This window comes from Engystomops pustulosus, chromosome 6 (assembly GCF_040894005.1).
Source record: "Engystomops pustulosus chromosome 6, aEngPut4.maternal, whole genome shotgun sequence".
In the NCBI taxonomy this organism is placed as follows: Eukaryota; Metazoa; Chordata; class Amphibia; order Anura; family Leptodactylidae; genus Engystomops; species Engystomops pustulosus.
In genome coordinates, this window is record NC_092416.1 from 156,881,098 (window position 1) to 156,893,781 (window position 12,684).

Consider the following 12,684-nt stretch of genomic DNA (forward strand, 5'->3'; position numbering starts at 1 on the left):
TCTAAAGGAACCAATGAGAAGCAATAACCCACTGGCTGTAGAAGTTAGGGTGTTTTTATTTTTTATTTATTTTCCTCCGGGTCCTCCGGACGTACTGGTAGGTTGTTTAGATTGTGAGCCCCTTGGGGACAGGGATTGATTTGGCAAACGCTGTGCAGCGCTGCATTGTTTGAAGAACTTTTTGATTGAATATCTTTTCAAACAAGCATATTCATGTAATTAATCAATACCTGGTACTGCAGGGGTCCTGTATCCAACCAGCGAGTAGCGAGTAGTTTACGTACCTGAGGATCCTCTAAACAGAGAATGTGGATATGGAGCCCAGGATCCCAACCAGTGGGGTGTGTGGAATGGGGGCATGAGTGGAAGCACATGGCCCAGTAGGTTTATATAGATAGGCAACCCAGGTCAGCAGGTTCCTCAGAACAGCGGGACATCAATAGTGGATATGCGGCTTGGGCCGTAGCCCAGTGCCCAAGCTTTCTAGGGGGCCCATGGCCACCCAAACCTTCTACCAAATTTTATACTAAGAAGGACCTTAACTCATGAAATCCCAGAGCCCATGGCAGTCTTAATCCGGCCCTGGAGGGCAGAAGGCATCATCACAATAGCCCATCTTCATAGGTGAAGCCGGTGGGCCATACACTCTGTGTACGAGTAATGGGAGCTGCTGTGAGCTTATTGAGTTGAATAGTGAGAATAACAACCAGGATCTCATACAACATCAATGGCGCCCACATCCCGTTACCATCTTTCTGAGAACTACATACCATATTTTTGAGAGCAACAAGGTTTCCATAAAATGCCATACGATTTGCATGTCCACTGTTTGCCTCATTCAAAACACATGCTCACTTGGCTGAACCGAGTAAGTGTGTATGTGTTTGAGCATCGGGAGGAATAGCTGACTCACAAGCGTCGGCAGATAATGTATAGGGGTATATTTATGTGGATGACTGATGCTTCACTTCTGATCAAAAGGATTTAGAAAATTTCACTGAATTAGAATATAAACGACGTTGTATTAAATATGTATAACTTTTTGTTCTACACCAATTATGCCTCATTTACATAAGACAGAAAACCCATCTAATACCATTAATACCACGTAATACTCCTGTATTATGGTTTTACTTCAGTAGCCATTTCTAAATATCAGATTATTATTGAGTTTCCTTTCAGCTATAGTTACATTCCGGTAAAGCCATGCGGACCCTGCACAGAAGTGGATTAGATCCAGATTATATTAGCATAATAATCTGTGGTCTAAAAAGTCATTGGAATGAAGTAACGCTCTACCATCCTACAATGGATGGGGTCTCGGGGGCTTATTTACTAAGGGTCGTGGATCGCACTTTCGCCAGACTGTTCACGGTTTTCGGGATTTGCACAGAGTTGACAGGTATTTAACAGGGGTTTGCACTGGGATTGTGGCGCCACTGTGCCGGCTTTCATGCAACAGAAATCGGAGGGGGGGGGCAGGCCGTCGGACGATCCGACTGATTCGGACTGAGCGCAGGATTTAACTTTCAAATTGTGTCGCAAGACCAAGCAATTACATGCACCAGGAAAAAGAAGGTGAAGCGGGGAAGCGACACATGCAGGATATCAGGTGCACGATCTTCGTGAATCGCGGCACAGTGCATTATCATTGGACAGTGCACTTTAGGTGAACTCCTCCGGATGGGTAAGTTAGTGCCCCCCATTGTGTTCATTGACCTATTCTGTAAAGGGAACCTGTTATAAGGAAGTTTATTATTACATGATGACAGGTTCCAATAGCCGCTGAATAATTAAACTGCTTTTCAATTGTTTCTTCTCCCTGCCAGCAGCGTCTTACCAGAGGGGGGAAGGGGCAGTTCAAATGGCACAAGTCGTCTTCTCCTCAATACCTCCTCCCTCATCACCCTACCCCTATTTCAGCCTCTCCCCTGCTCCCTCCCCCGCTTACCTCAGCTCACAGCCAAAAGCAATTCTCATCTAAACTGCCTCATGCATGCTCCACCAGTTCCAATCTGTAGACCAGGTCTTAACTGGTGGAGTTTATCGCAATAGTCACCACCGGTTTTCCGGCAATACTGTAATAAATCTGGTGAGCCAGGTGTTCACGCCTCTGCCTGCCCTATACCCGCCCCGCTCCCTGACTGCTCTTCACCCTGACACTCCCAAAGTTACAAAAGCCAGAAAACTGTTGGAGGGGGAATTCATGTGCTTTCTGGCAGAGAAGGCATAATAAATTTCCCCCAATGTGAGGCAAAATTTTGTTGCATTGTTCTGGTATAACTTAAGGCTGCACAAACGCGTTGCGTGTGGCACTGTGGCTGCATTGCAAAATAAGGAGCGGGTCGTATTTCTGGCAGTATTGTGCGGACACTCGCTTTCTATGGACATCATACGGTTAGCTGTGTTCCCTCCCTTGTCAATGTATGATAGCAAAACGGATTTGCTATCAAGATCTGTCTCAGTTTATGACTTTCTAGACCATCTTTACACCTTCTTTTTATTCTCTTAGGCCTCTTGAACACTACAGTGCAAACAGGCACAGAACTCTTTGATTAATCCGGCTCAATATACAGATGCAGTGCTGGTTAACTTGACTTAAAGGGAGATACATTGTTTAGTTATCACAGAAATTGGGTGGTTCCCTCCATTCACTCTACAGACTGAGTTATCATGTGTGGTTAACGGGTTAAGCTGGTCCTTTTATCCAGTGCTGCGCCTGCATGTCGTAAACTTTTTAATATCTAAGTTTCCGTAAAGCTACCCAATGGAATTTTGCGTTTGCCCTAGAGGTGAACGGAGTCATGGATGCATCTGAGACATTTTGGAGACTCCATTCTTCTGTAGACCAAATTTCCCCAACTGTAGTAAGCACTAACTAAGGTTAAGGGACCCTCCAACGGAATACCCCTGTGAGCATAGTCCATGTCTTAATTAGCCCCACAAGGCTGAAATCTCATAATTATATATTCTTTTCTCTTTTCTTACACCGCCAACACCGATCAGACAAAGCAAAACTGGTTGCTTACACCCAGTTGTCGATTTATCAATCGATTTCTAGGAGGAATAAGGGACAGAACCATTCAGAGATTTAATAAAAAGGTTCTTTATGAATCTCACTTCAAGGGGAATAGAAGTAGATATCAAAATATGAAGCGTAAGAAATGGCAACTGATACTCTTTAGGCCATTAGTGTCACAGCCGCTTGTCACTTTTTCATTATGATGGTTTTTTCAGTCCTGCACTCATGTTGTAGGTTCTCGTTATCATTAAGTACTTCTCCAACAATAACAACTCATTAGTGAGGAAAAGACCTATTGTAACCACTTCCCTTTATCTATTGGATACAGTGAATCGAATGTGTTAATGCATGTGAGTGGGTGAATCTGTATTGGAAGCAGAGGTGGCATCTATACCCAGGCTCTGGCATAGACCAGTATTATAGATAGCACATAATAGATGGGGGGGGTGAGTACAATTTTCATCTTTTGGGCCAAGTGATGGATATATTTTGTCATAGTCAGGCTGGGTGAAACATTCTGACACCACTACTTTGGTATCAAGAGGGGACCTTGTGCGTGTTCACAAACATGTGACCTCCAGACTTCCTTCATAACCAGTGTTGTGCCCACCCAATTGCCCCATTAACTCTAACACCAGAATTAACCACGGACACCATTAATATTTCAACTTGTGGTATGACGACTAGGAAGTCGGCCACAGCTTTACAACAAATAACTTCTTCTCATAGAGTAACACTATTACTATACCAGCCTTTTCGAGGGCATGAAGGTCACAAACCTGTGCAAAGACCACTAGCTGTGACATTAGATACAAAATTCAAAATGAGGGAAAGGAGGGTGGGAAGATTTCCAGGGAAAGAGAGTGAGCTCCCTCCACCAACTCGCTTTTAGGCATATTTGCCCCCCCCCCCCCTGAGCCCACCCACACATGTAGCCCACCCACCGACACGTAGCCCTCATACCAGGGAACAAATAACTTTGAGTGCACCTGATCCCACTCTCCACAAACTTCCCCCACCACCTTACAGGCTGTCTTTAGCCCCAAGGCTAAACTTATGTCACCTCAACATGATGTCATTGGAAGTAAACGGGAGAACAGGGAATGGTCGGTATGGGAACAGCAAGGAGCTAGCAAGGTCTTGTTATTGCCATTTTTTTTTACCTTTTTACTGTAGAATTGTCAGTTTTATGTCAAAATTTTAACACAGCCGGACAATCCCTTTGCGTTCTAGTTGTTCCTCTCTGTAAAAGAGTGTGATCCAGGTGCTTGGTAAAAGATTGGCTTAAGTGCAGTATATCATCCTAACAACAAGGCCGAATAGCCTTCATTAGAGGCCGACGGAAACACTGGGACAGCTTTCTCATCTCCAGATGCACATGTAAAAAGCATCTCCATGGGGTACGGTGTTATTTCAGCGAGTCCTGTCACCCCAAGAGCTTTTTTCACTCTCGGCTGCTGCTTCTCAGTTGTACTGAAATGAACTGTCAGAGGATGAGATATACTCCGAGGCTTCAATCGGCGGGTTTAATCATTAGCTGTTAAATGCTACGGAAGCTTTTGCAGAGCTGAAAATGTGTTTGTTTAAAATGCTCCGGCATGGCGACTTCTAATTCTCGAGACGTAACTCTTCCATTATTGCGTCTGGGTTTTTTTTTTAATTCCATTATTTTGAATCTTTTGTATAAAATAAAATTAATAATGTACAATTTGAAGGCAGTCTCCATAATAAAAGCCCATGCAATGCGCCCTCTTTGTAATATATGCCACACAATTTTGGCAGTGTGCAGGCACTATATTTTTAAGGATGGAACACATGCAATTTGATCGAAATGTAACTAAGAACCTACATTGTGTATGTATAAATTTAGCTTGGCGGCAATAGATCACTGTATTATGTGTGGATGTGCAGTCCAGAGCTTGTTTTATCTTAACATTGGCATAAACATATATGGGAAATCTATTACGACTGATGTTTAAACGCAAGTCCTAATATTCCCCGGTCAGTGCACTGCACTGCACTACTAAGGCGCTCCAGTTTCTAAGTAGATCCAGAAACAATCTCTGCCAGATCCCCCAATTTAGAACAGATCTGACCTAATGGAGATTTCAGCCCTAGTCTCCAACAGGGGCCGCAGTGTTCATGTCCTCGTCCACCCCGTCACACCCAAAGTGGCCTGCAGGTCGGAATTTCAACAAAACTTTTGGAAAGGGGGCTTGTTACATCCCCTCTCGGCCAGCTTTCTGGTATAGTAATTCTCCCCCATAGTAAATTTTGCAACTTTTGTCCAATCCCGTCGTGCCTACTTTTTAAAAAAAAGTGTCGAGAGGGGGAACAAATTAGCAATCTCCTAGACATGGGCTAGCAATTGCGACATTTTCATGCCCCCTCATTCTATAGTTTGGCTGTCTATTTGGGGTGTGCAATAGTCTTCTGTAATTTTAGTCTTCTGATTTTAGGTTTTAAAGGGCATGAAGGTCCACCCACACTATGCTTCATTTTTTGAAAGGTCTAGGGTACAACCCAAAAGAGAAAAAATGCCACAGATTCTCCACACCCATTATGTCACCTTAAAATATACCAAAAGTATCACAGTACATTACGATCTCGTTGATGTGATCTTTCTATTTTAGGTGTTATCCGCACAGCAGTGTCAGACCTGGACCGGGAGTCTCAGGACCGATATGACCTAGTGATCCAGGCGACAGACATGGCTGGACAGCTGGGAGGGCTCTCTGGGTCAACAACAGTCACCATCGTTATTACTGATGTCAATGACAACCCACCAAGGTTCCCCCAGAGTGAGTATAAGAGAAAAAAATAGATTTATTAGTAGTAGTAGTCAACGCTACTGATGCACTGTAGATAGAATAGGATGTCTTCTAGAAGAAAGCTACTAACAAGAAATGTCATCTAGAATAACCAAGCGCATGTATGATACAGCATTACAAATCAAATCAAGACCTGAATGGAAACCGTCACTCAGTTATAAATAATATAAGTATGCTATTCTGGGCAACATAGATACAAGGCATACGGCCATATTGAATGAAAATGATTGACATCTGAAGTTGCTCTGTGTAAAATCTGATTAGTAATGCAGACTAAGGCCCCATGCACACGACCGTATCGAGGCCTGTGATATGGCCGCTCAATTTGCGGTTGTATATTGGCCCCTACAGAGGTATATGGCCCCGGTTACAGTCCAGTGGGCTTAAAGAGGTTTCCCATGAAGACAAGTGAGGCCCTATCCTAACATGCTGATCATTGGGAGTCTCAGTGCTGAGACCCCCGCAGATCACAAAAACCCATGGATAGGGCCTAACTTGTCTTCATTACCAATTGGTTCATTACCAATTGGTGGGCTGGAACAGGGAGTCTCAATTTTAACAATTAGGAACTTAATAATCAGCTATTTTCAAAAACTGCCCTCAATGTGGAGAACACAACATTTAAAAGGCAATTCTAAATCCTAATCTCCTCCTCTATTTTAGAGTTATATCGGTTTAGTGTCATGGAGACGGCCCCTCCGGGCTCAGTGATTGGACGTGTAAAAGCAGAGGACAGCGATGTAGGAGAGAACACAGACATGTTCTACCAGATCCAGCAGCAGGAAGCGGCAGCGTACTTCAGTGTTACAACCGATTCAGTCACTCAGGAGGCTATCCTCAGCATTGTGCAGGTATTATTATATGGTACTTATTATACCGGGGCATCATTGGGCATCTAATATATTACTGGTCATTTACTGTATAAAGCACTGAAAAAAGGCATCAATGAGATGTCAAAGAAGTCAAAAATATTAAATGACTACTAACTTTTTAACAAACTTTACATAAATGATTAGATTGGTATGTGAGTACAAGAAATCTTATCAGTAGAAAGTTCTTACTTCTCCATTTATATTGCCTCTTTCATGCTCCCCCCATGCACTGTCTAATCTCTGCTGAGTCCCATCTTGCTAGCAAGACTGACGGACAATAAGATGTCAGGTTACAGCGCCCCCTATTACGGGAGGGAAGGGGGAGAAGTGAGTCACTGTAGCTGAAAGACAATTTAAAGAGAACCTGTCATCAAGAAGGTCATTTTTGCATTATGAGACTGCTTTTTAATTGTTTCTTTAACATTACCTGGCTCCCTACCAGGTGGTGAGATCTGGGTTCCTGGAGAGGTGAAGGAGTGTGTTAGACAGAATTGCTTGCAGCATTTAAATGACGTAAGAGAGGGGGAGCAGTGGAGAGGCCGATAGAGGGGGGGGGGGGGTCAATGAGTGAGGAGGGGGGAGGAGGCATTGAGGAGAAGACAATTCATGCCATTTGAACTGGCCCTTCCACCGGGACTCACCACACATTGCTGGCAGGGAGCCAGGTAATGTTATAGAAACTATTAATAATCTGTGGAATTATGCAGATGCACGACATTGCATCTTTTAAATCAACCTTCCAGAGGCTATTGGAACCTGTCATCATGTAAAAATGACCTTCATGGTGACAGGTTCCCTTTAAAATTACAGATGTAAACTGTAGAGAGAAGAACTTCAAGAAAATTATAACTGCAGGTCACATAATGACCAGAAACAATTTTACTCCTCATGTACACACACTTCACTACTGATTTCTGCAAAGGTGATATTATCATAAACTACTGCAAAAAGATTATTTCTTAGTCAGTAGATAAAATGACTCCAGCGTTGTAAATGATAACATAAAGTTTGTAATGTTGGATATATAGATACAGGTTTCATATAGTAAATATTATATGCCAGAGATGGGGAGCGATGTAAATGTACAGACTTGTGCAGTGCAGTAAATTACTGGGAAATGGCTTTGAGCCGACGTGAAGACTATTTGTGGTGTAGAGGGAGACTCTGACTCCTCTGCTTCTCCCACACTTGTCTGAGATGGAGTATCGCTTACAAGATGAGTGTGCTCCGGGAGGATCCGTGCTAGAGAAGTATTACATAGATATATAGCCAGTGCACACTTCAGATCCAAGGGCATGTAATAGTCATAGATGTGTAGTTATAGAAAAGCAATATTATCTATCTTTCTATTATCTATCTATCTCATTATCTAAAATTAGAAAGTCTACAGCAGGACAATGTCTTGTTTAACCCCTATCAAGATCAAGAGTCCAGGGTGAAAACTCATCCAAACATCAAATTCCAAAAATGATGCACCACTTCAAGTTCAAAAAACGGTGAAACTGGGGTTGAGTTTATTGCAAAACAGGCCTATTTTGGAATAAACTTAACCTCAGTTTCACAATTTTTGGACTTAAAGTATTGCTTCATTTTTGGAATTTGATACCTCTCCATTTCACTTATAAACTAATATATATACTTGTCCCCTGCCCCTCGTGAACCTGCAAAGAGATTTGGGGACCTCACTGTAATGGTTTACATGGATGCAGGAAACCATGTAGAGAGAGCAGCAAGAACTAGGGAAACAGGGAAGGGAAAACACGAAGACCTATCTAAGGACTAAACAGGGGCGTAACTACAGTGGTAGCAGCCATAGCAACCGCTATGGGGCCCACAGTGTCAGAGGGCCCCAGCATCCGACCTGACACACTAAAGTGTGGAGGATGTGCATCGATATATATCCATATTATGCTGCACTTTGTACATCATAATATGTATATAACATATATGTGATGTATATATGCTGCATCTGTGATGTGTATATGCTGTATGTGTTTACGGTGTATTGCAGTGTATGCATATACTGTATGTGTGTATAAATACTGTGTGTTTGTAAATGTCACTGTATTTGCGTGTATATGCTCTATATGAGCATATGTGCATAAGTGTACAAATGTTTGATTGTAACGTGCATGTGTGAGTATACAAATATGTATCATTTTCAAGTGGAAAGGGGGGGACCCATGCCAAAGCCTGCTTTGGGGCCCTGACACTCCTAGTTACGCCACTGGGACTAAAAGCTATTAAGGGCTGGTGTACTAAATTTGGGCCCCCCTAGCGAAGATTGCTACAAGTAAAACTTGATGAACGAGCAATCCCCGAGACTGAATATAGGAAGGAGAGGAATAGGGAGGACGGGAATAACAGGTAACAACCAGAGCAGGTCCACAAGGCTCTTACAATTACATAAAACACATACAGGAAAGTAGTGAGAGAATACAAGAAAACAGACAAACTTCTGAATCTCTCACCACAGACAAAGTAACAAGCTTCTAGGAAGTAAAGATGTTCCCAGAGCAGAGGGACGGATAAGCTGCATATACACCAATACCTTGAAAAGACTGAATGAGAAAACCAGCCTCCAATAGAGCCCGGCTATTCCTGATAGGATAATACAAATTAATACAGCTTAGACCTAAAAACCCCAGAAATACCAATAACAAAAAGACAGGCACAAACAATCAGGCCACATAGCACAGTGGTAGCATAAAGGCCAAAGGACACCGGTCCAATTTCTGACACTCACCCATGCTGCCCCGAAATTATCATTTGCATATAATTAAGTATTTCTATGCATTTAAGCCACAAAGTTTCTCTTGACTTACATGACTGGTGGCACTACTGACTTTATCCTTCTTTAAAAAGGGGAATATTTGCTGACATCTATTAGGGGATATTGGACAGGATAAGGTTTTCTCAGATTCTGATGGGGTTGAGGACACATTACTATAGAGGGAAGTCACATCAGGATCACACGAAGGTGAGTATGTAAGCATATTTTTTTATTGACTTGTATATAAGCCGAGGTGGGGGTTTTCAGCTTATACACAAGTATATAGGGTACTTAACTCTCTACAGACAGACCCTGGACAGTCTAAACTCAGAGAGCTGAATCATCAAAAGGGATTTTCTCTAGGTATGGAAAGAGTTCAACATTAGCCTCCTTATATGTATGAACAGGACAAGATGTCAAAAGCCTTTCAGATACACTGCTCACTACAGTAAAAAGAAGCAGAAAAAGACATAGAGAAGCTGCTTTACTTAATGAAGTATATCACAATGTATATATGAGTATATACCAAGTCCTATCCCACTCCCTTTTTTGTTGTAAAATGTATTTTTCTAGATATAGACACCACTCATGGTACCATCGTAGAGCTTCACTATTACACTAAACTCTATCTTTATTTAGAGGACACAAATAGAGTTAATACTGGGACATATGTCTGGGATACTGGGCTCCGGGGCTAACCTGCATAATTTTGGGCAAATGGGAGGTATGCCTTGCAACAAGAACCTGCTGGAATAGGAGTTTTATGCTACTATGAAAAGCGTGATCTGTGGGGTCTCAAATACTGTGGATAGGGCCTAACTTGCTTGGTGGGAAAACCCCTTTAAGTAGTGCCTGCATCATATTTATGTTGCACATGACCATTTTGTGGCGCTGCTGCGCTATACTTCATGCAACAAAAATTTCTGCACTGAAGGGAGCGCTCCGGTGCTCAGTCGGACTGTGCGCCAGGTTTAACAAAGTCCGTCAGAAATGTGTCACACTCCCCATGTTAGAGGTGCACCAAAAAAAGTTGTTGCAATCTGTCGGGGCAGTGCAGTGAGCACTGGATTTATGAAGAAGGGGCGCCAGAAATCTTGAACCTGGCGCCCCCAGCACACTACGCAGGCAAACTGCACTGTTCTTCGTAAATGTGCCCCATTAAGTCGCCAAACTCTTAAGAAGCCAATCCATTGTGATACACAGAGATTGACACATGGAATAACAGAGCCCATAGCAAAGTTTGATTTTGTCTGCAGTGTAAGTTTAAAATAATACTTGAGATACTGGAACAATATCACATTGATGGAGCATTTATTCAGTAAAATGAATATTTTTAGCATTTTCTCCTAAGTTTCAGTATTGGGTTCAGCCATGTCACACTTCTATCCATTTCCAAGGAAGCAAAGTGAGGCCTCCGTCACACACAGCACATTTATCTGCTTGTCAGAATGTCATTTCCAGCGTTTTCATAGTATTATTTACAAGCACTTGGTGGTGTTCTTTTATTGGTTCAATGTAAAACAGGCATTTTTTCAGCAATTTTTTTAAAAGGCCAAAGAAATATCACACCCAGAACATGCTGCACTGAAAATAGCACAAACCCAAACCTACAGTAAGAAAGCAGAAACAATGGCGCACATTTACTTACCTGTTCCTTGGAGTTCACTTAAAGTTCATTGTCTGACGATAATACACTCTGCTGCGATTCACTAAGATTGTGTGTCGCTTCCCCCGCTCAGGTCCGACAGAGTTCACCTTCTTCTTCCCGGTGTATGTAGGTGCATTGTCTTGCGACACAATTTGAGTCTTAAATCCCATGCTCAGTCGGAATCCGTCGGATCATCCAACGGCGTGCCCCCCACTTTGTGTCGCATGCGAGCTGCGCCAAAATCTGATCGCGTGCGACACAATCCCAGCGCAAACCCCTGTTAAATACCTATCAAAGCTGCGTAAATCCTGAAACCGGCGAAAATGTGATCCGTGACCCTTAGCAAATAAGCCCCATTGTGTATGTACACATCTCAATAACCAACACAGTATAACGCCTCCTTGTGGCCCCCATACGGCATAATAACCCCCAGTGTTCCCCACAATGTATTGTGCCCCCCAACATGGAACTACAATCCCCAGTGACTTCCAAACTCTATAGTGCCCCCTCTTGTGTACCCACACAGAATAACGCCTCCTTGTCATCCCCACACTGTATAGCTCCCACTCTTGTGTATATACATGTTAAAATAACCATAAGTGACTCCCAAAATGTATAGTGCCCCTCTTGTGCAGATAAACAGCATAACACCTCCCTGTGGCCTTTATATTGTATTAAAAAAAAACCTGTAGTGACCCCCACACTGTTTTGTGCCCACCTTAGTGTACACACAGTATAATGTCTTATTGTGGCCCACACATGGTATTATAACCTCTAGCGACTCATCTCTTGTGTACCTACACAGTACAATGGCTCCATGTGGACCCCACATGCATAACTCTCAACCATCCTGGATCCATCAGGACAATCCCAGATTTCAGGGTCTGTCCCTCCCACCAGGAAGTATGTACAGGTACATAGGGGGGGGGGGGGGATTTATCAAACGTTTCTTAGAGGAGAACTGTTCTATTTGCCCAATCAGAGCTCAGCTTTTATTTTCCAACAGATGTTTATAAAATGAAAGCTGAGCTCTGATTGGATTCCATGGGCAACTAGAACAGTTTTACCACAGAAACTTATGATAAATCTCCCCCTATAAACTCTATTGGCTTCCTAGAGCCGTCAGGTCTCTGAATCACCGCCGGATCTCTACCGTGTCTATATACAGCAGAGCCGGGCTGTGTGGCGTCTGCTGCTTCTGTGGTGCGGTGCTGGTAGGGACCCGGGGCCCAGGACCATGGGGGGCTGCTTGGTTTTGGTCCCTCCAGGTGCCATGGATGCCGTGTGATGTTGTACAACGAGCCTATGGACCCCCATAAAACAAGTGATTAGTGGTTTATGCTTATACACATGTACGGATGATGTCCATACGTTACTGCAGTATGTTCTGTATATACAGTATGTGTTAGCATAGACGGAAAAACCCGGATTAGTCTGTTTTCCTGTGGTCTCCTTGGAGTAATTAGTCAGTGACAGCGCCCGGGAGAAATCAGCTGAACAACTACTATACATCTATGAGACTATTGACGGAGCGTGTG

At 43.1% G+C, this 12,684-nt stretch overlaps 1 protein-coding gene across 2 annotated transcripts in view; it reads left to right on the forward strand.

The window, feature by feature from the left end:
• CDH22 (cadherin 22) overlaps nt 1-12,684 on the forward strand; it is a 231,779-nt gene that overhangs the window by 189,016 nt on the left and 30,079 nt on the right. For both annotated transcript variants that reach the window (XM_072111993.1, XM_072111991.1), the window contains exons 5-6: nt 5,656-5,823; nt 6,517-6,704. In XM_072111993.1, coding sequence (XP_071968094.1) covers nt 5,656-5,823; nt 6,517-6,704 — 356 coding nt within the window. The remainder of the gene's footprint in view (nt 1-5,655; nt 5,824-6,516; nt 6,705-12,684) is intronic.